The 27,618-nt window shown below is 42.2% G+C and overlaps 1 protein-coding gene across 1 annotated transcript in view; it reads right to left on the bottom strand.

The window, feature by feature from the left end:
• The window catches only part of LOC306964539 (tetratricopeptide repeat protein 28-like), a 116,621-nt gene that overhangs the window by 61,868 nt on the left and 27,135 nt on the right, over positions 1–27,618 (bottom strand). Inside the window, exon 2 of the mRNA XM_079558587.1 lies at positions 5,440–5,587. Within this exon, the coding sequence (XP_079414713.1) occupies positions 5,440–5,587 (148 nt within the window). The remainder of the gene's footprint in view (positions 1–5,439; positions 5,588–27,618) is intronic.

The raw sequence follows: 27,618 nt of genomic DNA, 5'->3' as shown, positions 1-27,618 counted from the left end.
GCGCTTCATTGAAAGGTCTCGTGTTTACTGGCATGGCCTGAACTTCAGCTGTTCTCTGCAATGGCGGTGTTGTGTCTGTCTGGATAAGTATAGCTTTAGCCTCACTGAGCGACATCTCTCACTGACAATTTGACACTTGTTCAATGCATGAGCAATTTTTATATTTCTACCTTTCAGACAGGTATAATCTTAGGCAATTTAGAGACGTAAGGCATTTGTGTGAGATTGGCATAAACACTATTTAAGTTAACACCTCTTTACAAGATGTCATTCAGAAATATTTTCATGTCAAGGTGTTTCAGAGTAATTATACCACTATGTGAGCTGCATATGAGGCCAGGCGCTATAGTAAATCATCAGCCTCCTGGTGTGCAGCAATTTGCATAATGCTTTTGCAGTGCAGTGCGGTGAGCTAGTTAGAGACCCTGAAATGGACTTATTAAAAACAGGCTCAGGGCACCACAAACAGACACACAAGGTGACCAGTGACCAGTATGTAAAGGGACAGAAATGAGAGGTTGGTTGTGTGGGATTTTTTTTCTTTGTATAATAAAACACTGAAAATATTGATATTGAGCATTTAGTAGTATTCTACTCTGAAGACAAAGACAGCACGCGGTAAAGGCATGAAAGTAGAAGTAAAAAAGCTCATAATTAAACAATAAATTAACAGCAAAGCAAATTTCTTCAGGCGCAGAAGTTTTGACCCGAGTTGCTGAGTTGTTTTCCCCAGTGCATTACTCAACTGGGAAAAAATGTTTCCCCTGTTCACGAGGACCATAGTCTGTTTTTTTAATTTATTTTTTAATTTAATTTTGAGGACATTTGACCTTTTTAAAGATAGTTTGTGTCAATGTCAACTTTATTTATAAAGCACATTTAAAAACAGCTACATCTGCCTAGGGATTGGACAATAATGAAATTTGGGGTCACGATTGTCTTGGCCAAAATAATTAATATAATATATAATAATTAACGATATTATCTCGATATTTGTCTATGGTTCAAAAAAATTGTGGGAGATTGGGCAATTATCAAATATTCCTCTTCATTGTCTGCTGTGAATGTCATATTAACTGAGACATAAAGTAAGTATTTAAAGGCACACTGTGTAACATTTTGGACTATACTGTTATCATATCACTGTTTTTGTTCGTTTTGTCAGACACTAAGGTTAGAGATGTTAAAGATCTTTTACCTTTACATGTTTCAGCCGCCATCTGCAGGCCGTCATCAGAAGTATCCATGTAAAGGTAAAAGATCTTTAACATCTCTAACCTTAGTGTCTGACAAAACGAACAAAAACAGTGATACTAGAACACAAGTAGACACAATGAACGTTACGAAGTTTATACTGTTATCAATACAAAACATCAACACATCAACACAGAAAATGCTCTTTCGGCAGTGGGTAATCAAAGAATGGATTTGGATGAGGGACGAACCTACTGAAATCTTAAATACTGCATCTCCATGGAGACGTACCCACTCCCGGTAAAGTTACCGGTACTGGTTGTCTGATGGATTTATCGATTATCTTCTAGCACGATATTCAAACAAAGTGGCGATCGAATAATTGCCGCATTTTTATATTATTATTATATTATTGTTTATCATCCAATTCCTACATCTGCCCAAAGTGCTGTACAACAAACATTATAATGTGCACCTGCTCAGCTTGTGTTGAAGGCCAGAGAAAAAAGGTGGGTTTTCAAAAACATGAATGGACTGGGCCATTTCAATATTCAATGGAAGGCTGTTCAAGAGTCTCAGAGCCACTACGGCAAAAGCCTCATCTGGTTTTCAGCTTAGATTTTGGAACCTCCAGAGTTATTTTATTTAGTAGTCGTATAACAGTTTTCTATTGTAGAGAAAGCTTGTTTAAGCCGTCATCTGTACTGGTTGAATAGAGAAATGGAAGTCTTGCCTGTCCACATGAAGGCTTTGTCAAAAGCTAAAATTACAAAAAAAAACAGTCTGGCTGATACCAGTACAGATGACGACTTGGACAAACCTTCTATTCAATTCAAAAGATCATTTTGAATTGTACTTGGTAGTAAAGGATATAATACAAACCATATGTGCCAACAGTTTATCATTGTATACTGCCTTTAACATTTCATAACCAGGATGGAAAAAAAAAATCTACTTGGACTGTTTAATAATAAAACCTAAAAGCCGAAGTAAATAGTTGTACACTCAATTGTGCAAAAGGATTATTGAATACAGGCAATCTATACAGGCTCCACAGTTCTTAAAAACGCACACATTTTTAATTCCCTTAAGCCACACCAGCCCGAGCACTTACGCTACACAATAAAGAATGCTCACCACGAGGTACTCGGAAGCGTAACTGATGATGCTCTTTCAAGAGCATCGCTTCTTTTGCAGCGACTGGCGGCGTGCCAAGCTCACAGACAGCGCCTGCATATAATAACCATTCATAGCTTGTAATTGCCTTCAGAGTGACACCACGAGCTGAGTCATAAATCAAACGCACCTCTTTTTTCTAAAGTTGTCGTCGCTGCAGAATCCATAAACAGGTAGTTATGACAACATTTGAGAGTGTCACATCCACAAACATGCGCACGTTGTCGGCTATCAACTACAGACGGGGCTGGGGCTGCGCAAGCCTCCATTTCACCATTTCATTTCTTTTTTTTTTCTTTCTCCCATTTAGTCAAATTTTCCAATATCAGGCCAGTATTTTTCACATCCAACATGCCAAATGAGCATATTAGGATATCAACATCTGAATTGAACGTGATTGTAATTGCTAAACAGCGGTCATTTTGGAAGAATAACCTTTTTATTGCAAATAATGAGGGTCAATCAACTCCACAGTGTACCATGTCCCCAATGGTATATCCGAATAGAGTCTTAAGTGTGCAGACCTTTTGTTGCCATCTCATAATTAACAGCTAATTGGGCTTTTGCAGTGTCTCGGGCCTCTGAGGAGATGAATGAATGACAGACGTGCAGCACAATGACTAGTGTAAAAATTACCCAAGACAGGCTGATTTCCCATTGCTCCTTATAAACCCACAGCTAGAGATTAAATAGGAAATTTAAGAATACAATGATGACTAAATGAGAGACATCCTAGTGGAAGAATTACAGTTGCTTAAGAGTTCTTGTTGATGACAGTGTGGATTGAGTCATGCAAGATGGAGCAGCTGCTTGGCATCCAAAAATTAACAAGAAGCTTCATCGGCGTGGGATGAGAGCAGGGAGGGTTCACTTTGCACATAATTTGAGAATAATACAGACAACGAGAAAGAGAAAGTTTCTTCTTTGCTCTAAATTTTTTGTTTCCTGGAAGCCCTTAGTAAATCGCCTACTTGTTAGCACTTCCATCAGACCCAGCCCTGATCAGCGCTGCGTGAAAACTACAACGATGCAACAAGTCTTCTATTGTACTAAGTGGGTCACATTCACAGAATGAAGGTCAGCATTTGGAATTGGGTGATCTTATTGAATGCCGATTGTAACAAGTGAATTTCTCCGTTGTGAGATCAATAAAGGATTATTTTATCTTATCTTATCGCTGCTTTCTAAGTCCACGATTACTGAAAAGTGAAGTTTTGAGTAGGGCAGAAATGGCTATACTCAAAAACTGCATTATATAGTGCGATTATGATTTTATTGCAGTATTTAACTAAACTATTTTAACAAAGAACATTCCATAAATTAGAAATAAATCAGGACCAAAACAAGGCTACAACAGTTTTTCGTCCCACCTTGTAAAACTGTGGTACACCACACTCGTACCTCTTGAGCGTGTGGCTGAGTTGAGTAACACAGATTATCCTCGATGTTTGCAGGCGTAACATTGATTACCGTCCTGAGCACCAGGAGCCCTTCAGAGAGGATCATTGCTCTCAATCCCTTGACCCAGCTACCTCTCCTCAACACACCTTGGATTAGGTCCTCCACTGCGTGCCTGGCACCGAGTGAAATGGGGTAAACAATTAGGAGATTAAATGGCTTGGACTTACATGCCGGTCTTCCCCCACTGCGAGGAACCGCTCTTGGTCCAAGTAGCCCAGTTTGGGATTAGACCAAATCATTTTCTTGCTGTGGTTCCAATCAGGCTTTTACATGCAATACTTCTCAGATGGGCTCCTCATCCGCTCCGCAGTGTTTTGTGTAAGGAATTTCCAATGTCATTAATGCCCTACACTGCCATTAGTAGAATGAAACAATATATAGTAAACATAGATACAGACGGCATCTCTGGAATCGCCCATATATGATCATGTTTGAAACAGTTAAAGGGGAAAACAAAGAACAGAAAAATCTTAACTTTCTTCAATTATTCAAAAACTATTTTAAAATATGCAGAACTACTGATATACTTGTGCTCGTCATATAATTAGAATATCATGAAAAAGTGCATTCACTTCTGTTATTCAACTTAAACTGTGAAACTAATATGATAATGATAGACTCATTACATGCAAAGTGACATATGTCAAGCCTTTATTTGTTATAATTTTGATTATTATGGCTCAGCTTGTAAAAAACCCAAATTAGAAAACTCATAAAATTAGAATATTTTGAAAATAGACTGTAAACCATAATCATAAAAATTGACAAATGTCACTTTGCATGTAGTAAGTCTATATCATATATTAGTTTCATGTTTTGAATTACAGAAATAAATGAATTTGCATGATAGTCTAATTATATGACGAGCACCTGTAGTTTTCTACCCAATAAAAAAAAGATACAGTGCCGTCTGTATCTGTATTAGCTGGCATAATTTGAATACTGCAAGGCAGTCAGAAAATACTAGGTACTTAATTACTACGGCATTAGTGCAGACAATAAGCGAGTGTCACATTGTAGCCATTTCAACAATCATACCAATTTAGAATAAAAATATAATACATCATTTAAAAAGACACTGTATTAATGCGTTGAGGTGAAGAAGACAGATTTTAGTGAAAAAATATTACATGTCATTCTGTTTGAGATATTACGTGCTGAAGTCCCAGTCCTAACAATTTGGTAGAATTGGGTTTGCAGTTCATTTCCAATTACACTGACTTTTGGATACAAAGTGGTGCTCAGAGGCAGACAATGGCATTAGTGTCGGATGCTCATTTAGATAAACCGTATCGGTGTGTGTGATCAGCTCCCCTGACACCCAGATGCGGTGGCACTTTAGGCCTCGAGCGCCGCGTCCAAAATGAAGCACTTGACACCGAGAGTCGGCGCCAGTGAAAGACGGACGGATTTTAAAGGAGGAGTGTTTGCGGGAGCGCTCCAAAAGTGACAGCTAAAGTCACCCCATCCTGCTTATTGACTGACAGTGTGCGGATCACCTCAAGAGACAGGCTTTTAGGCAGCTGTAGAACAAAACACGCGGACACCGAGCAGACAGGCAGACAGTGACAACCACGCACTAACGCACCCGTCTCCCTGACGCCTTACCTCGAAGGGGCGACTTCATGGCGGCCTCCACCATGCCCACCAGCAGCTGCAGGCTCTTGGGGTCCTGAGCCAGTCCGGAGGCAAACGCAGCCAGGGCATCGGCATGGCGACCAAGGTACTGAAGGGCAACACCCTGTCGGAAGTATGCCTGTGGGGGACAAAGAGAGATCACGGTCAGTAAAATGGGTGCGGTTGAAGACATCTGAAATGGAATGTTTGAGACTATTTTGACGAGAAAAAAAAAGTCTTTCCATTCAGTTTTTTGATTGAAAACATTACTAGCAGCTTTACATATTTACATGAATGCTATTTTCCAAAGCAGTGCAGCTGCATTTGGGCTGTATTCAAACACTGCATGTTCGTTTCACACCACTTGCATGTTTTTTTCCACTCAAGGACTTCTCTGAACATGGCACTTCTGCTGCTTTCTCATAATCGTGTGATCGTCTGGTGTATTGTACTTGTTAATTGGATTATAAGTTAACATAAATGCAAGCAACACTCCAGCTGCTGTAGTGTTGTGTTCAGCATTTTCTTTACCTTCGGTGTAAAGGCATTGCTCACAAAAGTGGAGCGCAGGGAGGTTTAAGTCGCTATTTTCTGACTATAATAAACAAAGGAAAGAGGAAAGCGACAGAATAGGCGAGTTTCCCAACAGATAGTTTGTAAAATCGCGCCAGTTGCCGCATGGTTTTTGACAGAACTGCAGAGCAACCCACTTGGACAGCGCCTCTGTATTCACCACAGATATCCACTTCATGTTTCAGATGCAAGAAGCTCCTTAAGAAGCTAGAATAAGACGCATTTGTCAGCCCGGCCTTTAATCTACGGTCTGAAAAAAACATATTGTATGTTGAAATAACCCAAAAACAAACACTGACTATGTTTGTTGTTTTGGAGTACCATTGACTAAAGCAGACAGTGTCTCGGAGATCCAAAGACTTCATCAATAACAGTGCAATTCTTCAACATGTTCGCTTGGACTCGAACACAGAGGGGGGTTTTGTTTTCCAAGTTTGTGAGTTAGAGAGTGTCTCAGACTGAATCAGACACTAATCCCGGAGAGTTGTTAAGCCTGACTCCGGTCCAGTTCCACAACAACGAAAAGAGATGGAACAAGATTCTGCTCATTATTCGCCAATCCGAGACACTAATTCCCCCTCCAGAGCTGGCAAACGGCGCCTTTTGGACAAGCCACCGTACTCGAAGAAACTGAAGTCACTTTTGGGTGCGCATTTCATCATGTTAACAACAATCGCACTGGCCACCCTTTTTCCCAATACATTATTCATTCGAACCACTGAAGGCACACAGAGTTAGATGTGTTTAGAGCGGTCGAAATGGGCAGTTGTTAGGGTAGTGTGTGGTTGCGATGTATGGAGCGTTCTCTATCTATTAATAGTGGTCTAAAGGTGTAGCTAAGGCTGCACATTAGGCCGACAGTCATAATAATAAGCTTGGTTCGGTTGGAGAGTCGCAGTCTGGCCTCTGCCTATGGAGTTAGCGACCGTTTTACTTGCAGCTTCAGTGACACCAGGGCTAATTTGCTATTAGCATCTAAGAGGCCTTTTCATTAGTCTGCCCAGGCCTGTCTGTTGGAGCCGCTCTGAAGTGGGGAAGGCGAAGGGGATTAAGGAAAATGAGACATGACATCAAATTTATAGAGCGCAGTAATTAATTTTGCTTGTGTCCGAGCCCCCCGCTGACTACCAATGTCCTCCTCTAGACCCTTACCATGTCTTCCTCTTGTATCACAATGCCACCAAAAAGCAGCAGGGCAGAGATTGGATTCAAAGCATTAACCTTTGTTCCAACGCTCTTATTATATGATGTGGGCTTGGGCCGGTGTATCCGCTCAATATTAATTGCATCTGGAAGCACAGGATACACTAGTCGGAGTTAAGAGGCACACAAACGTTTTGCCCGAGGGAACAAAGGACATTTAAAAGCACTTCTCCCTTTGATTAGATTTAGCCTACAATATGACTGTGTGCCCAGAGATCTTGGTCATTCTGTTAAGCAATACGCCCTGCCTGAACAGACCAGGAAAAAAAGAGCATGAGAAAATAAAAAGGGAATATAATAGAATGGCTTCAAAGGAAAATTGGCATACACTTTAATCTTTTTTTTTATTTTACCGAGACCCGGACTACGCGCCTTGGAAAGAATAGACTCTTCGGAGAGTGCATTAAAATATTGCAAGCACAAGCATGGGAATAAATGCGTAAAGGAGAGCACCACGGTAAAAATGACAGAATCAATGTGGCGTACAGCCTTATAGGATTTTACTCAACCATTAATCTTGAACTGTCTTCAAAACACATCATGTGCTCTGCACAATGACACACGCACAGGCACTGTAACCTTAGCCGTGGCATAATCCAACAAGTCAATTCACACTGTGGCGTCAATAAAACACAAGGCTCCTTTTACATTTGCATCACGGAAGCTGCATACTAATTCAGTCCCACACTGACATTGATACTGATGAGGGGATCAGGACTAAGTGAAAGTGATAGCACATGGATAGACAGACAAGCACATAGAGGACTTAAAGAGGCTGCCATAAGCCTGTTGGTACAAACCCATACATTGGCTGACTTAGTGAACAGGATTTTTCTATAAAAAAGCTTTTGTTTATAGAGTCACTGCTGTGCTGCTGAAGTCTTTAACTCATTGCCAAGCACGTCATTACAAAAAGAAAACAGAGCGAAGTGAAGGAGGTAGATACAAAAGAAAGTAAAAAAAAGGATAACTGTAGTTTGAAACAGTGTAGTCTGTCTGGTGGAAACATTTTCAGTAGGTTGCGAGCCTTTCCCAGTCAACAATTCTTTCAATATTCATCGATTGAAACCGGGTCCAACCTCATGCAAACTGATGCATTAAATAAAATGCACAATTCTACTACTCCACATTATTTGTGAAGGTTTTACATCTAAACTGACAAACAAAGTAATGCCTTGTGTTCAGTTTATATCCTTAAATGAACTCCCTTTAAACAATAATGATTTGATTCTGAAAAGCAATGCAAATGTACTGAACCTTGGCGTCTTCAGCTCCCGAGTCAGAGATGTGCTGATCTCACAGAAGACTGGATCATGTGGGCAGGTTTGTCAGTCTAAGCCCTGGGTAAATCTATGTGTGTGAATGAATGAGGGAAAGAGGTTATAGTACACACTCCAATAAGCTCATGGATAAAAGCTTTTCTTGTTTCTCGAGCAGATTAATATTTAATGAATATCTGTTTGATGTAGATTTTAATATTCATGCTTCTTATGCTTAGGAGCAAGCAAAAAGCGAAGAAAAAAAAGTTCCTCCCTCAATACAATACAGCAGTTATTAGAAAAAATGTGCATTAAGTGGCACCTTAAATACAGAAGAAGAAGAAGAAGAAGATCTTTATTTATATAGCGCCTTTCACAGACATATAGTCACAAAGCGCTTTACATGAGACAATACACTATAAAAATACTATATAAATACACTATGATCTTATATTTACTTAACACCACAAACACAACAAATTAACACGAGGTCAACAGAATCAATGTAATCACTGGCCTTTAAGAGTAATACCTGTACACAGAACACCACATTCAAACATATAATCAATAGTTTTTGAATGGTGCCAAAGTCGAGGTATTGTTTCAAAGCCATCATCAGTCTTAAGAGCTCTGCAGCCTCCACCGCTGCACAGACTGTTCCAGCTGTGCTTTAGCCCTGGGCTGGATGAGGTTTGTCGAGCCTGATCAGTGATCAGCAATAATAGAGACGCGTTCAAATGTGGAAATCAATAGAAGCTGTGTAAGCTCCATCAGCGCGGGCCACGCCCTGAGCCGCTGTGGAGAGGTCTGCTGCAGATGGACCCCTATAGGGCTATGGTGCCAACGTGGCCATTCTGAACTAAACCCCCACTAGTTTCATAATGGAACCAAACCAGAGCATCAAATACGGACAGCGGGCTGCAGATTCAGCACACAATCTCCCAACGACATAAAGGATAGACAAACATCAATAGCTCCGTATGAAAATCACAAGTCTCTCTCACAAAAACGGCTTTAGAAGTCGGCTTCCCCAGCATGAGCTCGAATACTCTGATCAGATCAGCTCTGGTGTTGTGACAGGTACAAAGCACAATGTTTCTCTTCTCTTGGCTTCTTTAAAACTGTGTTGTTGCACCAGACTGACCCAGAAATGTCATGTGTCGCCCTGTGTTCGAGCCATGTGCCTCTGAGTGCTCTGCCCATCACCACTTCCAAGGTGAAGCGCAGGAGACGCACTGGGTATACAACATCAAGCACCTAATTTGATATCCAGGGATAACTGTCGCCCATGACAAATTAGCCGCAGTAAAGCTAAACAAAAAGTAAAATAGAATGATTGTCCCTTTGTGCTTTCTGCCCTTCAGCGTGACAAACAGAACACAAAACAGCACAGCTTCCACTTAATTAAATCCACTTCCTTCTGATGTCAATCTGTTGTGTTTCTCCGCGCTGCAGGTGGAGCTGTGTTCCCCTCAGGACCAAACATCGCTAAGGTCAGATGCAGGGCTGAATTTGGGACATTACACCCTTAGCCCGAGGCCAAGCAGAAACCTTTGGCCTCAGGGTCCCGAGAAGAGGCTCATGACGCAGCTGTTTGTCTATTACCATCAGAGCAATCTAATAAAGCCCAGCCTTAAACCAGCCCCCGCCCATGACCTCATTGATCAAATGTGTTTGTTCAATACAGCTCTATAAAGCACAAGTCTATATTGGACAGATCTGTGCATGAATAGATCTAATTACGGTAGTATGTTTTCTCCGATTGTGGATATGCTTGTACAGCCTAATCATTACGAGCTGCAATCATTTTATAAAGAAAATAGAAGTTGTCTATTATGAAGAATATAATTGAAGCTTAACCACCATACAATCTATATGAAGGTACACAATAAAATATTTATGACTCTCTGACGTACTCCCCTATGGGCATTGTCGATCCTGTTCCCGCCTAAGCTCTTAATTAGCCCATTAGACTAGATGGCTTTAATGAAAGCAAATTAAACTGATCATTCTTTGTGCAGCTGATGATTGGAGTCTAAATGTTTCATTATACAGACAATGGCAACAATAAGTGGGAAAAAAAACATGTGTTCTCCACGGAAAGATGTTGTAGCAGTCTCTCCCAGCTGTGATCCATCGATTATCCAGCTCTCATCAAACTGGTAAGCGTCGCAGGACTTCAGATTGGAAAAGGTCATCGTCAGGTATGAGCGATCAATGCTGAGCACTCAGTATTCCGTGTGTCTCACGTTATCTGACTGCGGGAGGCTTTAAAAACAATGACTAAAAGACACAGAGAAGCTTCAATAAAGAAGGTCAGGGCTTGTGATCGCGGCGCATCCATTCTGACAGTTAGAGTAAAACAGAGGGAGAAAAGTAATATTGGCCATTTGTAGCAAGCGCAGAGATGAAACGACACCACTGTGAGATGCTGGGCGTAACTGTCACGTCGCACCGCCTGACGAGGGGAATTCAATTTTCTTTCCACTATGTGCATGCCCACCATTGCTGACAGTTCTCACAAAGGAAATAGAGCAATGCAAAGTAATCAGGGAGAACATGCCTGCCTGTGTGGCGCTCTATTGTTAATACCCGACTCTTGGAACCATCTTGCATACCAACATTGCTTATTAACATGCTGAGAGTTTAGTGAGAGGGGCAGGGGTCAGTGTGGTTAACAGATTTGGGTGCCCTCCTTTAACCAGATCCTCGGCTGTCGACGAGCTGAGCACCGCGCAGAAGCTGCAGGGGCTGACTCTCAATTAAAGTGGGCGTTAATTACTAAAGGAGCCGTAATCAATCAAGGACAGATGGTGAGCATAGCCTGCAGATCATTTCACACCTTGGCTAGAGGTTATGGGAAAATACTGAGCATGCTTTTTGCAAACGTGAACAAATTGGAAATCTGAAATAACACCTTTATGCAGGAATATAGGCAAATTCTATGTTTCAGATCTGATTCTACATCAAAACATCTATGAAATCACATTAGATTTACTATTTAGGCAAACTGCAAATGTCCATATGCTTTCCTGTTCAGTGTAGACTCACAGTGATGACCTATAGCAGGATACTTGGCCGTAGTGGCGTACTCCTCTGGCCGGAGGCTCCGCATCTTCCATCTTCATTTGTACTCCCCTAATTAGCTTTGACAGTCAACTCAAGCATGGCTGAAAAATGCCCCCTTTTTAGTAAACACTGACTGAGAGACACATGCTCTCAACAATGGAAAGCCATTAGCCATTTAGGGCCATTTGACTCTGCAGACCTTTTAGGCACAATATGTCAGCCCGATATTGTAATTCTAGCTCAGACAGTGTAATGTAAAGGGACGGAAACTGATTAAGCATAATTATCACTCGTTATCACAAATGGACAAGCGTAAGGAGCATAAGGATGAGCATATTTCAGCTATTTGACAAAAGGGAAAATGGTGTGGCATAACAAGTGTGCAAGCTCTCGCTGCCTGGACTCTGATCAGTACAATCAAAAGTGCTCCCCCGACTGAACAGTGAAGTACTGGTATTGTATGTGTCACATCACATAGTAATGTTAGAAGGACAAATATGACTGATTAGAACGTGGCGATAACACTACAATGCTCAAGAGTGTTTTCCATTAATTATTTTGAAATAATATTTTATTATGCAGTTCTCCCCAGACGAGGAAAAAACATTAACATCGCATGCAGCCTCGCGTATGTTCTTAAGCTTTTGCAGGACAAACAGACAACTATTTCTCCCACTGTGAGTTAAACACTGTCCATGTCCTGAGACAGAGCGGGTATATCAATGGGTCCCGCTCTACTTTGGGATATTTTTCAAGTGCGTTAAGAGTAGGGAATCTCAACTGGTCATCAAAAATCTCAGGGGGTACGCGACTGCAAACTATTTGGGAACCACATGTCTAAAAACAAGCAAAACAGAAAATTTGTGAAACTAATTATACTTTTGCTTGTGGAATTGTCATCAACATATTCAAGCAACCGATATTGTCAATATAACAACCAATAACAGAGTAAGAAGAAGTGATATTTTTAGTCTAGTGAGTCTGTGTACTCTGCCCATGGCTAAGACAGCAGTATTTTGTAGCGTATCACAAATATTTTCAGCACATGCCCGGATTATCATCGCTTGACTTTGCCAGAAAGTCCACCAAGTGATTAGCGCTGCTCACAGTTACACAGCAGACCAGTGTATGTCAGTGCTGGCTTTATTAGTTTGCACTGGCCTTAGAAGGAGCTGCTTCATCAAACAGGAGTCAGCAGCAAAGGAGGCTTGACAGTGTGGCTTCTCCAGAGCCCAACTGCAACACTTCAAAAGACCCAGAGTCAGCCTGTATGGAGGGCTCTAATGAAAAGCAAGGCATGAGCTCCACTGCTTTTGATTCGACTGGTAAAAAGTCATACATGATTGGGCAAAGCCTAGGAGGGATGAGGGCAGGGGAAAAGACGATGGCGATCTAGCCCAAAGCGCTAGGCACACACTTAAAGAGAGGAGAGAGGTGAGTGCGATGGGTGGGTGAGTGATATCGGTTGGAGAAGACACAGATGGCTCTTGTTATTCCTGCCTCGTCTGTCTCATGCCCACTGCCGTCCAGACTATCACAGCTCTTTATTGTCCATAGTCAGCCTCTCCTCTCATCTCCACATACAAATGCAGCCTCAAAGTGTTGGCCCATTCTGAACGGGATGCGATGCTTTACCATGCCAGAATTCACAATGATCTCCCTAGATAAACGCACCTAAATTCACAACACATGCTTATATAAATCATTAATTCCCCATTGGCCACACTGCTATATGAGCGTCATGCTGTTCCAATTTAAAGGTAAGGCTTTGTCTACTTATCATATATATGACATGCTCCAGTGCAACAAAAGGGTTGGGGGAAATGCTGATTTAAAAGAAAAACACGATTATGGCTGGGCTTTTCATTATTAATGAGGAGAGTGGTCCGGCGTTATGGTCCTGTTGAGAATTGTCACTCAAGCGCTAATGAAGTTGAATAGTTGTGGTAGCCTCTCAAGGGAAGCATGTCCTGCCTACAACACCAAATTACTATGTTAGTGCACAGAATTTAACAAGAATGCAGGACATTTAACAGATGTGCCTATCCTAAAAGATCGGAAAGGATCGTTGTTGCTAGTGGCTACTTTTTAAATAAGAAAAGTAACTGGTCTTGAGAGAATGTCCGGCACTTTGTGACCAGATTTGTGACCCCCGGTGAAAACAAGCCTTCTCTTTCTGCTAATGGCATGCTACCGCCATGATTTTTTTTTTTTTTTTTTTTTTTAATTTGAGCAGCTGAGTATTCAGCAGATGACATGACAAAACAAACAAACAAACTAGCAGGTAAGCTGCCCAAAAGGAGTAGGCAGAAGCAAGGTGCTTGTACACGCCTACCCCCTTCCAAATTGACAGTTTAAGATAAACATTTACAGTTAGTTACCATAGTAACGTTTCGAAAGCATGTCAACTAAACGTGCATCCAGTACCTTATCATGAACATACATACGATATTGTTGAGAAAAAATAAATAAAAATAAAAATAAAATGTATATGCTCATATATACATGTATGTAGTCCATTTAAGCACATATCGTGTACATATACATGTTTATATATGTATACAGCAATATAAATATTATGATTATTATTATTTTTATTTTTATTTTTCATATTGTCTTATTCCATCTTTCGCACCTCTTGAATATCGTTTAGCTCTCATTTCCAGCGTATTGATGCAGTAAAGTCTGCTTGAACCTAACTTTGAATTGCTCTAAGGAAGGACTACTCTTCATTTCCTGATCCAGGTCGTTCCATAGATCTACTCCACACCGTGAGATAAACATTTGCTTTGCTGTAGTACGGACGTATTGCTTGGTGAAAGTATTTGTACGTCTAAGATTGTATTTAACTTCGTTTTTGCAAAACATCAGTTGGACATTTGTTGGAAGCATATTGTGTTGAGCTTTGTACATTAATTGTAGTGATTTGAATGTTATTAAATCTTTTAGTTTTAAGGTTTTAGATTTTAAGAACAATGAGTTTGTGTGGTTTCTATATCCTACATTATGTACAATGCGAATAGCTCTTTTCTGCAGTACAATAAGACTCAGTAGATTGGTTTGATAAGTATTGCCCCAAACTTCAAGGCAGTAGGTGATGTATGGCAACACCAAGGAGCAATAGACTGTGTAAAGAGCTTTGTCATTTAAAAAAATGATGATGAACACACTGCGGGTCATTTATCAATACAGGTGCTAAATAGTGAGTGCAACCTGGAAAATTGCATATTTCTGGGCATGTTGCGCTAAATTTAACATTTGAAATGGCCTATATTCCATTATTTGGGCTCCAAATCTGATATGTAAGTGAGAAAATGCTGCGGACTTTTATTTGCACATAGGCAAACACTTGGTAAATGACCCCCTTTGAGCGCAGAATCTCTCTGAATGGGTCCAGTTTTGTATTTCCTCTATGAAAAATCCCGGAGCATGGTTTTTGCGTCCTTAATAAAGTCTTAATTAATACATCAGAACGCTTCAGCATAAGAATTGGAATATCCCAAAGTAAACACAGGCATGGTTAAAAGCTCAATTTTGTATGATATGTCTCCTTTAATGCTCATCTTGTCCGGATACAAACTCTATGCTTTGCTCATCACAGAAATCTGTATTCTTTGGACTCCACTTCCACGCATTATTAATTGTGTGCGCCTGCTAATCATGCAAGCTGGATGTCTTTGACTTTGATATCTATATCTCACATGCTGTGTATATTAAGCTTGCCACCTGCAGATTGTTTATATGTATAGAGAAAAAAACTGCTGTACGCGCTATGGGAATACACTGCTATATGCGTTCAAAAAGCGTCAGTACACAGCGGGTGTAAAAAGGCGTTTGCTCTCAGCTATGAGTCACTTTATATGCCAAAACACGACCGGGTTTATACTGCAACCAGCTGGCGGTAAAACAAAATGTATTAATTTCCCCCATTTATAAATAAATATATACAACAAATAGATTAATGTTGTTTGATCAGCTTGGCAGGAACATACCAATTAGTTTGCATGGGCAGAAAGCATCCCTATTTTAGCGAGAGCTCTTTCAGAACATATGGCAACAAATTTGGGAGTTGTAATCTGAATGTGCAAGCCGTGAATGTAAAAGACAGTGGAAGTATGTGAGCATGGAGAGAAGGCTATGGTTAGTGCAGGGCTAAGGCAAACTAAAAGTAATTTCATACAACACAAGCTTCAGCAATTTACTGGAACGAGCAGCCAGCCCGCGATGGGGAAAAGATTGATCCGGACAAGCCAGGCTGTGTTTTCTTTGTTAAAAGTAATTAATCACTGTGACCACCAAGGAATAGTCTCTCAAAGGCCATGCAGTTCCAGCCGCGAGTGTGTTTCGATGCCTGTGTGTGTAACTCGCAGAGAGATACCCTGAAAGGTGCATAAGTAGGAAGAGGATGGAGAGAGGTGCCAGGAAAAGTGCTGTAAAAACGCAATGAGGAAAAGTGGGAAAGACAGAGGTAACATATGCACCCGGCACTACATTTATTTTTATTCACATGCATGCGCTCAGGAGGAGCATAGTGCAATCCATCATAGGGCCTTATCCACACCCAGCAGAGAGCAATGAGTGCAACTGTAAAGGGCATTAGGCATTTTCTATGCAAAATGCAAAAGTTACAGCGCAAAAGTTCTCGTGTGGTTTAAAATGGTGTTAAGCGTATCAAAGTTGTTCCAGGAGTGGTTTAAGGTGAATCATTATGAACTAGAAGCTGGAGAAAAAAAATGACCTCTGGAGAAAAATATCTTTCACTTTAGACAGGATCTTGGCAGGGAGGCTCACTCTCAGCTTATAGTGTTCTTCAATTGTTGTAAATTGGGCAAATTTTCATATGATGATACCAGTGACTGTCTTCAAATCATGCTCACACTGTACTGTAGAATTTTGCTTATCGTATACCATAAACTAACTTTCTAGGTTTGTAGTCATGCAATATCTTCATTATTGTTCAATAAACTCTTGATTGTCGCCTGGTGTAAAGCTATAAGTGTGCACACGGCTTCTACACTGTAATCCCATTAGTTTACACACGAGCTGCCCTTGAGCTCACAATGCTGGGCTCCTCACCACTACACTGCAGTGATAACAGCAGCAGAAGCCCCCCACCACCAGAGACACAGCTCTGATCAATAACGTGGTCTCATCCAACACACACACACACACACACTCACCGGGGTAGACCAGCGCTGCGGCACAAGCTTCAGGGGGTCTTAAGGGAAGGGGCGTCACCGGCGGCTGGGAAAATTGGATGTGAAATGGTGAGGGGAACTTGGGCAGAAAAGGGCAGGAGGTAAAGTATAGCCATGACAATACTACGGCTGTTTGCTTGAGTCATATTTCGGTCCCTAAGCCGCGGAGTTAGAAGGGCAGCAGCTGCGGCAGAGAATAGCGTTGAGAAAGCGCTCATTGAAGTGTTTGGTTGTGCTGTGCAGCCCGAGGCCTGGACACTAATAGAAGCAGAATCCAGGGACCCCTCTGTGTGTGAGAGCGTCTGCTGAGAAGAATACTAAAAACCTCCCTCTTGTGCTAATGATTACCCCAAGCAAAGTGCAGGTCCGCTACCCCACTTTACAAATGAACATTAGCTAAATGTGCACATTCAAATTAGCCCGGTGTCCGGACGTCTCACTGAGTCGAATACCTAGAGGACACCGGTGGCTAATAAGGGGAAAGATTCGTGTTAAACCAATTCACCTCACTGTATTTTCCCGCCGTGTGTAAGTAGGCAACACATTACCGCGACCAGGTTCCTTCTAAATGGACATAGTATGATAAATGGCGAAAAAGGCGCCGACCCCTCCCATATCGTAGGGGTGTGAATGAATTACCTATCTGGCAACCCGGGGAGTGATGACCCCAGTCAATGAAGCCAACCCCAGCACCATCATTTACTGAGCTACCGGCCCGTTTGAGACCCCCGCCGTAACTCACACACACGTACACAGGCGGTGTTTTACTACACCCGCGAGGATGCTGCTCCCTCACCCCTAGCCATTTCAGCCGAATGACCCAGACCCAAATCTAATTCTAAACCCTTCGTAAGTGGGATCTACCCCCGAGGACCGCACTTTTTTTTTTCTTTTGCAGCTATAGGTCAGCGTGCCTTCTGCTTCACACCTTTACGGAAGAAGCCGCACATGCAGAGACACACACAAGCACAGCCTCTTATAGATGGACTCATAAGTTATCGTTAGATGGTCCCCGTGTGAGTGATGGTCTATTAAATATTACAGAATACAGGCGCTGGAACATGTTACATCATGCTCAGTGAGGTAATTATGAAGGATGAGAAGAAGCTACAGCGCTATACTCAGCTTGCTTTAATCATTTTATATCTGGACAGTGGAAACTCGGAGTATCGCTCCTAAATGTCTGCTTATAAACGGGCAGTTTTTATTACACTTAACCCTACACTGACTCACGCGGTCATCTACATCTGGAGCCAACAGGAAGGGCGACTGGTATTAACAAAACTGCCAAAACATTAGACCTGGGATCGACCAGTTTTAGTACTATACAATAAAGAATTTTCCCTTGAACTATATAACAATAATGGCTTTGTATAATTCAACCACTAAGCCACTATTGCCCCTTTGAGTGCATAAAACTTGGGAATATCTGTAATTGCTAAATATGACCAGCATTATTGGTTTTTATCTGGTCAGTAGGTGTATATAGCTCTTTCCTGTCAGCATGTAAGAGCGCAGTTTCATATTCCGCTTACATCCACTGCTTTCTGCACTGAAAAATACGTTGCTACATTTTTCCTAACTATTTCCCAACACCACCCATGCCGCATCATTTATCATGTTGCAGCATTAAGATAACATCCCACACCGAGCCATCTTCTGCTGCGGGTCTATGAATAAAGTTCCTAATATCCACCAGTGATGGCTCATTATGCCGGCCTATCACACGCTGGGGTTCTTTTAAAGGGTTTTCTCTCCTGGGTGAAAAATAAAAATTACCCTACATACTACTGCTGCTGCTACGGCTTCTCAGTACAACCGGATTAAGCATTCCTGTTTTTTAAACCTTTTTTTCCCGGTGGTTCTCCCCAGAGCCGGAGGAGATGAAGTGAGTGCTGGAGTGTTCACAGAGAAGAGAGAACCTGTGGTGCTCCTCACTGGCTCATGGGAGCGTCCGCCGCTTCATCTGAGGTCTGAAAGCTAAACAGCCCTGAGGAGGAGGCCAGGCAGGCTCTCATCTACTGTACAAACATGGTCCGCACAGATATGGCCCAGGAGCAGCACGTTTGTTTACACGGCGAAGCTGGAATAGAGATCACAGCTGATCAGTGACTGGGAATAGACAGCATGGTAGATTAAGTGGGCAGAAATATTATGATATATTTTCATCAGTCTAGTGCAGGGGTTCGCAAACTTTTCAGGCCGCGACCCCGAAAATCAAACAACCAACAATTCAGGAAACCCTCTGTTAAAATGTAATTAGCATTTATAATAAAGTATGGTGCCAAACATTTACAATTTTGTTTAACCTCTTAACCCCACTTTAACCAAGTATTTTCTCCAGCTACTCAACTCTAAAAGCTCACAGGCGAAAGGCCAGTGTAACGCCTCCTTTGAAAGCTAAGACCTACAAAACTCATCTAAACAGCTCATTTTCCTTGCGTAGTTGCCGCATTATCGTCACTTTTTCTACTGCTTTTTTGTTGCATTTTTATCACTCATTTATGTCACTTTTTCATTACATTTGTGTAATTTGTCTCATTTTTGGCACTTTTTTCAAATGGCTTTTCGATTAGACTGGAGAAAATGTTCTTGGTTCAGGTGGGGGTTAAGAGGTTAATGATGTTAGTTGGATACTGTACTCTGATATTTGACTTCATTTCACTAAAATATGCTGTCTTCAATCAATCATGTGTCTTCTTATGCCCCCCACTTCACTTCAGTGTCCTGCAACCACGATCCCGACCCCCACTTTGGGAACCACTGGTGTAGAGCATATCATTATGTTTGTGTTAATACTGACCAAACAATTTCATTTTTATAGCCACTACATACCACTGCATTTGTAAACAATGGCAGAACAATGAGATACTTCCCACAGGTTTTGCTGTTATGAATGTTCATTCATCGAATATAACAAAAGATAATACGTTCTATAGCAAAGGGCCAAAGTTGAAAAGATCCCACTTTGTGTTGGCCAGGCACAGTTCCCCTTGCTCATTGTGTCACTACACTTGTCAGCAAGTAGGAGGCATAACAGCTCGAATCATTATGCTTTTCATGAATATAAAACCAACTAAACACAGTTCCCCTCAGCGCGTGGGGTTTGGCGCTGCTCAGATGTAAGGGAAGCACCCCGTCAGTCCCGGGGCGTGGCGCAGGCGTGGAGTCCCTCTCTGTCTCCGAGTGGTCTTATTACAGCCCTTGCCGGGGGAGACTGCGGTAATTACTCAGCGGCTCACAACACCTTTTGGACTCTGGGCCAGATTCGATGTGCTGCTCCAAATGTCACACACCTTCGCTGGCAATTAAACAGTGCTCTCCCTTCAGTGACGCTTTTAATGGGCTTTCTCTCCTCAAGAAAAGGCTGGGAGGGATACTCATTGCACAGAGTTGTATTGTTCCTGAAAAGTGGATAATTATTATATTATACTATTATGGTTAATGGGAATGACATGCCTTTGTAATACAATACTCAGAGATGTGCCGGTGAAGGGGTTTTGTTCAAGTGGAGCTAACTAAAGACATGTACATTCAGTTAATAGTAATATTGTACATCCAATTACACAATGGAGATAAATGTTTCCACTCAAACTTGGCTGTAAATACTGTTTAAGCAGCGCTAACCTGCAGTTAGCTTTGCCCGTTAGCCTGTTAGCGTCTTCTTCGTGATTCCATTCCATGTGTATTGGGGCCTCCAGGTCGAAGCAGGGAAAGCTGCAAGTGTGATTTTCTGGTCAGAAACACTGGGGGAGATGAAAGACCCCCCAATCATCCCATCAACACTTGCATTACCCCTGGAGGGACTACGAAAAGGATTGATTAAGATTAACAAGTTACTTAGTACTGCTTTAAAGACGATTTCATGCCCACGGCTGACGGTCGTTTATAAAGTGCTGTCTATCTATTACAGGGTCAAGGCTAGTGTGGAAAAGTCCTGTTATCTTTATGGAAAACTAAAAAATCAGGAACGCTGCATCACTAAAGCAGGGGCTACACTAACAAATCAGGACTTTTTGTCTGCTTGCCATTGCACAAACTTAAGAAAGATCTGGGTGAAGATTATTGGTGATAATGCAATAGCAACCATTCCATCGCACCGCTCTTTTGAAGATGGTAATTTCCTTTGTCATACAAGGAGAAACACTGATGGTTAATTGCCTACAATGACACAAAACACTGGGGTCAAAGGTTAGCCACACTTAATGCATACACCAGCCAGAGCAAAGTCGGACACCGGTCTCCTGTCAAAGCTCATTGAGCCACAGGCTGCTGACCCGGTGTCATGAGGCAAATCAAGTGTATAGTCCAATTAATGGGCCACTATCTGCATGCGTGTCACAATGGCAGCTGCCTGGCCCCTCCCTTTTTCCCGGGCACGGCTACAACTGGTGCTCAGTGTTTATGTCACCTCTTAATTGCATTTTTCCCCCTCGACGGCAGAGGTATGGCATTGTGCAGACGCCCTGAGGAAGAAAAAGAAGGTCAGGCTGCCAATTTAGAGCTGGCAGGTCGAGAGTAGCAGCGGCACTTAGTTTCGCTTGAGAAGAGAATGGAGGGCTGCTGCTCGTCTATGGAAACCAGGACAAACAAAAGAGATAAGTGAAGGGGAAAGGAAGACAAATCCCTGTCCTCTCTGCGCTGTCTGTGGGCTCAGGAGAATGACATGGGCTTATACAGAGGAGCCCACACTGCACTGCCTACCTGTGATTGAACAGGGACGTGGCAGAGCAGAGGAACGGATTCTGCAAAGGACAATTTAATGTCCTGAACCACTGAGAATTTCCTGAACAAATATACATCACTGATCCACACACACTGCCAGGACTGGAGGAGGAGACTGTAGGATTAGCAAAATCATCTGGTAATTGATGTTTGCCCTTTAAAGAAAAGTTTCGGGGGATCGAAGCTTCAGTGCTTCAGCTTTTTTTTCCAACCAAAAACTTAGCAAGAATCAAGGAATTTCAGAAACAACATTTTAATCCAATCCAATTTTATTTATAAAGCACATTTCAACAACTAAGACTAAGGCTACACAAATGAGGAACAATGCGTAGAATTTGATTCTACAATTTAATTAAAATGCTAAAATGCTCTAAAAATATCTTCAACTGAGCACACATCACAGCAAAATTAAGAGCACACAAAACACAAAATTATTTCCTTAACTTGACTAAAACTTGTTTTTTGCCGTTTCTTTGTGACCTAGTTTTGAGTCGCAAGTTGAAATTCCTCTTTTTAAGTTAAAATTGATCCAATAAAGTCTCTGCAGACAATAATGCTTTCGCCAACTGTAAATGTTATTGCAAAATATTTATGGCATGTTCATCCCACATTGTACAGCCATGTGTAACACAGCGCACCATGACACAGTTATAGCCTCCACTGTTCAAGGAGCACAAAAACTGAACAATAGAAATACAATTCAGGACTTTTTGGAACTTTGTGTGGCCTGAATAGATAAAGTCAGACTTTCAATGGCTTTCCATTTACAACGTATTTCCATTAAAGCCTCTCAGTGGCAGTACAATGGTCTGAGGGAAGACGAGCAAAGAAAGAATCCAAAGGGGGCCAGGATAGTTAAAAAGCAATACCACACACAAAGAAAAAGATTTGACCATACACACTCTTTATACTTTCTTGCTAAGCACTATAGAAATCAACCCAATAAAGACCGACGCTGAGGAAAAGTGAAATTTTTACTGTTCCACAGAGAAAAATGTGCATCTAAGCAGGCAGTTTGAGCCAACTGGGACACCAAAGGAGCAGGGCTACTTGAGAAGCAGGCGGCCTAATCTCTATAGATCCCCATATTTGCATTCCACTGAGTCTGGCCCAAGCCGTCCGTCTGTCCCTCTCCTCTCTGTCCGTCACAAGCCCAAATGTCAGCGCTGTGAGTCGGGAGGACATGGCAGCTCTGGTCAGGGGTTCACCACGGGTCACGAACCGGGTCCCACCCAAGAGGATGTTTATGGAGAGGGATGTTTCTGGAACGCACTGAGCCATGAAGGTCTAGTCATATTCATGCAAATATCTGTGATACACACCAGAGAGCTCACAGGCTAATTGCTAACTGATAACGTTGTTGCACCTCATCATTTCTCTCCGGCAGTACAGCAGCGCAGCCATAGATCAAAGCGAGAGTAAAGCAGAGGATAGGTGCAGGTGAAGAGGTGAGGAAGTTGGGGCACCCTTCAAAAGCTTAGCCATGACTGTAGCGTGATCCGTCTGACCCCGGGAGAACACACTGTTACACAAATGCAAGTGTTGCCACATGACTCCGGCAGCTGCCTCTGCCCTTCACTCAAGGAAAACTTTACGAAAGCCAGACAAACAATAGCTGTAATTGACACTTTGGTTCATTTCAGAGTTATATTTACCACAACATCCAGACAATGTGCACGTGTACAGCTTGGAAAACGCAACTTGTAAAAATTTATATTGCCCAGTCCAGCAGAAAAGCCCAAATGCACTAAACTCGTCCAACGCAGAAAAGGACATAACCACTGCTGGGAGTCAACAACACTCAGCTTTCAACTGGGCTAAAAGCCGCAGGGCTCTTTGAACGTCATGCCCTGAGCTGAGAGAGCCCCAGTGCAGGCCCCGGGGGAGCCCATAGCCAGGCATCGCTAGCTTATGTTTTTTAATACACAGCCAGTGACTCAAATACAAAGAGAAGCACATTTAAAAATATAAATTGAAAAGACACAACAGTGGGGGTGAATGTGTCCAGAGAATTGGGACTCCAGCGCTATGGAAGACATCAGAGGTAATTTTTTGCATAAACGTTATTAACAATAAATGAATAAATTCTGTTTCCAGGTCTGCCCTCTCAAAGTCTCCTTCATATCCTCCAGCAGCCGCTGCCTGTCCTACTGGGATCAGTGCCTTTCTGAAGTGCTCATCTTGAGGATTCTGGATCTTCATGGTCTCCAAGGAGCAATTACGGGCGCCCTGTCAAATACCAGGATGCTCAAAAGGACCTGTTCACCGCCCGAGGGGCCCTTTCGCACCCTTTGAAACCCCAATTTAAAGCCCTGTGGAAGTTAGCACACACGCCTCTTGAACTGTAATGAACAGAGCACAAGACGAACCCGGGACAATAATGAAAATAGCATCTGAGTCAACAGTTGGGACCCACCTCTAGCTCAACCTATCAACCTTTAACGTCACCTCGAGCCCCTGCAGCTACACCTTTCAAAGACGGCCTCCATCCATTTTGACTCCCCCGTGCAGTGTCCCTTATTAGTGCAGGGAATCCAATTCAGTGTCCAAGCCTAGCCGCCCCCCACATGCAGTCGCCCGCCCACATCTGAAGAAGTCACCATCAATGACGACTCAATTCAATCAGCTTTTCCCTTTTTTTTTTCTTCCGCCAGGGGGGTTAGAGAGGACAGCGGGACCCGTCTAAACGCTCCTCATCACCAGATCAGCGTGCGTTTTCGTAGGTGCGATCGCGGTGTTGGCCCTCCACCTTAATTAGCCGTCCCCCGAGGTCGCATAACAGCAAAGCGTCCGTTCACAGTCCCAGGTCCCTGAAGGCGCAAGTAGAAGTAAAAAAGCTGATGGAAATGTAAGCAGGTGGCATTGAGACCAATTAGAACCAGCCCAGACAGGATGCAGAGGAGTCATCTCAGGCATGAACATCACATCATCAGCACGTGTCGTTAGGTGCGATTGGCACGTGGCCCGTCACCTGGGTTCCACACAGACTACTGTAGGTGACAACCGACAGCATCCTTTCACTGGTGAGATGGTGGGACTTTTTTTTTGCACCACTGCAGCTACAGAGCTAATTATCAGGCCTGAACACAGAGCAGGCGGCTAATGTAAATGTCAGTGCATAAGAGAGAGACTGAGCTCTCATCAGAATTGCTTTGACTCGTGCCTCGATGATCAAAGGCATGTCGAGTGGGAAGCACAGAGTCGAGCCCTGGTAAATGAAGGCTATATTCTTTCATACATGGAAGTGCTAAATTATTTATACCCATATTATCTACAATAATGGCGTTTGTCCAACGGCACATTCTTTCAGAGCCCCACCCACACCCCAGGCCACTTGTTCATACATGTCGAGGCCCAAATGAAGAATTTATCAAAGCGAGAGGATAATGTGAACGGGAAAAAAAATGAAATAAAACAGATTTCAGTAGTGCCTAATTATCAGTTGATAAAGCCCCAATGGCACAGTGTAACATTAAAAGTAGGGGAGAAAACAATGAGCCGACTTTGTAGATTGTGATGTTTGAATAGATTGCAAAATATCCTTTACCACAAAAAGATCGTTACACTAGACACTTCATATTAATTTTTTGACAAATGCCCTCGTCATTGTTCCATGTATTCATTTCCAAATTAATATACAGTTTTAATTAGGATCTAATAGGCCAAAGGCATGGTAATAGCAACATAATGTATTTTTAATTGCACTCACTGCACCTTCTCCATCATAGTACAACAGTGCGATGCTTGTGGCCTTGGTAAAGCTCAGCCACACAGCCGCATTGAGTACTTGTACTGTAGCTGCTCGCCCATGATGGAAAACCTTGTGTCTATTCTGTGCTTTTTGGTTTTGGGAATAATCCGAGAGAATATCCAATGCACGAGGAGATTTATAAAGTGTGCTTGCGGGGGGTGAGTAAATGTAGGCCCAGTGCTGTGTGTTTCAATCAGATTGAGCGGGTGCAAGCACAGCACATTATTCTCCCCTGCTCTGCATAGCGCTGTGCTAGGCTATGTCCTCCTGCTGTATTAGCGTGATGTATGACCCGAGCGCAGTGCTACGCCATACACTCCAACACACGGCTCAGAGCTGCCGCTGCATGCGCCTTTTTCATTCCACCTGTCAAACAGTTATTCATCTCCCATTCGCCTTGTGCCGGTCCCTCCTCTGCTACCACGAGCTTTATCTCCGCACCCACCTCTCCATCTTTCTGCCTTATTGTATCCATCACTTTGTTTTGTCATTGGCACTATTTCGACAACACAGCTTTGCTTTTCTTCAAAAAGAGAGTAGGAATGTTCGGTGAGCATCACTTTGTCATATGCTTGCTGCTTGTAATGAATTATGCTTGTTACTTTATGACTGAAAAGGCAGAAAGTGCAAACCAAAGAAGATCAAAAGTGTCTGGCAGATCCGTCCACGTACAGGGCGCTGGTGACGGGGAGTGATGGCTCTTTCCAGGAGTGGCACTGCAGTCTATGACAGGCAGTCACAGAAATGGGAGAAAGAGTACCTTTTCAGATCTACAAAGTAATACTGCATAACACAAGCTGTCAGTTCAGTGCAGCGTGCAGAAGAGGAGCGGGCGAGGCAAAGGTTAGAAATGTAATCTGAGAAAGACAATTACAGTCACTTATGGAAGGCTGTGAGAAGCACACCTGTTTTTATCAGAAACACTCATTTGACTCAATAGTGTTTACAGAGGACCAATAAGACGAGTGACAATAGAAGGATTGTCAAACCAATTCCGAGCACTGCCTGCTCCTTCTATTATCTAAGGCTGTTGGTCACAGAGAGACTTAATGAGGGAGTTGTGAGTATGCTTTGCCTCTGTCGTTTCTTTTATGTATATATGCCTTATCATTAAACAACACTTGATCAAAGTTGGCAGCTGCTTTAACGATGTGTGAATAAAAAGTGTATAATGTCACTGACATTTCTGTGTGTAAAATATACATGTGAAATGTCTAATAAATTATGTATGCTTCATATAATAACTGTCTTCGTAATGGGATCATTAACTTGAAAAAGAACTGGCAGAGAACATAACTAAAGGGTTTCTGTTATGAACCCCTTCTTTTTAAATTAACACCGAATGAGAAGTACTTTCTTTTCTAACCTTTTCTATACGGCAATGATAAAACCTATATTTGGTACTATTCAAAGTCACACCAAAAGCAAGACAAGACACAAGGAAGGCAGGACCAGCGCTACTCTCTTAATCGCACTGTGGAACTGATTCAATTCATTTGGCCTGGGAGCAGATATAGAGCCATTATGTCCTTATTAACGGAGTACGGACGTGGGGCCACACCTGAGTGCTCGGGAAATGGGCAAACTGTGCTGCTTCACTGAGAAGGGAGGAGAGGGACATCTATTTAAAATGTGGGGGCTAAATTTGATTAATCCATAAACTGATTTACTACATCTGATAATGTGCTAGTAACACTTCCACTCGGGACCGGCGTGATTATATCAGCCATGGTTCACGGCCGTCTCAGATGAGGTGACGCTCTGGGCTCACACCGGGAAGTGGACTAATTGAATTAACATTAATACATACAATGTTATGATTTCTTCTAGCCGACATGATGTCTGCCATACTTCATCATCATGTTAGTATAAAAATGTACAGAATACCACATCAGGACAAAAAAAAAAGCAAATGCTCCCAACAAATAGATTTCAGGTTTGATTCCTGGGAAGATTTCTCTATAGTGTGCATTTCCAAAAGGTAAAACTATATAAACTTATGGTTCAATAAATGAAAGATAAACAGTATATTTTGGGGCTCAATATTTTTATCTTTTGTATTAATTTGCAGTTTTTTCTTATATTTCTATGTAATACTGTAATTGTCACTGAAGTAAATTGTGTAAAAAATTTGGTTTCAACTTGTGTGTGATTTGTGGTTAGGAACATTTAGAACTAAAGTTTATTGTCGTCATTATTTAGAGTTATAGGCATGGTTGGGCGGTAGCGCACCAGTTAGCCCTCGTGCTTCACAGCTAGACGATCCCAGGGTCGATTCCCACCTGGACGGGTCCTTTCTGTGTGGAGTTTGCATGTTCTCCCTGTGTCTGTGTAGGTTTCCTCCGGGTACTTCAATTTCCCCTACCACCAGCCTACTCTGGCAGCTCACTGC

Source organism: Gobius niger, assembly GCF_951799975.1.
Source record: "Gobius niger genome assembly, chromosome: 1".
NCBI classification, from domain to species: Eukaryota; Metazoa; Chordata; class Actinopteri; order Gobiiformes; family Gobiidae; genus Gobius; species Gobius niger.
Note: the sequence above shows the minus strand (reverse complement) of the source record. Positions and strands in the feature narration are given on the sequence as shown.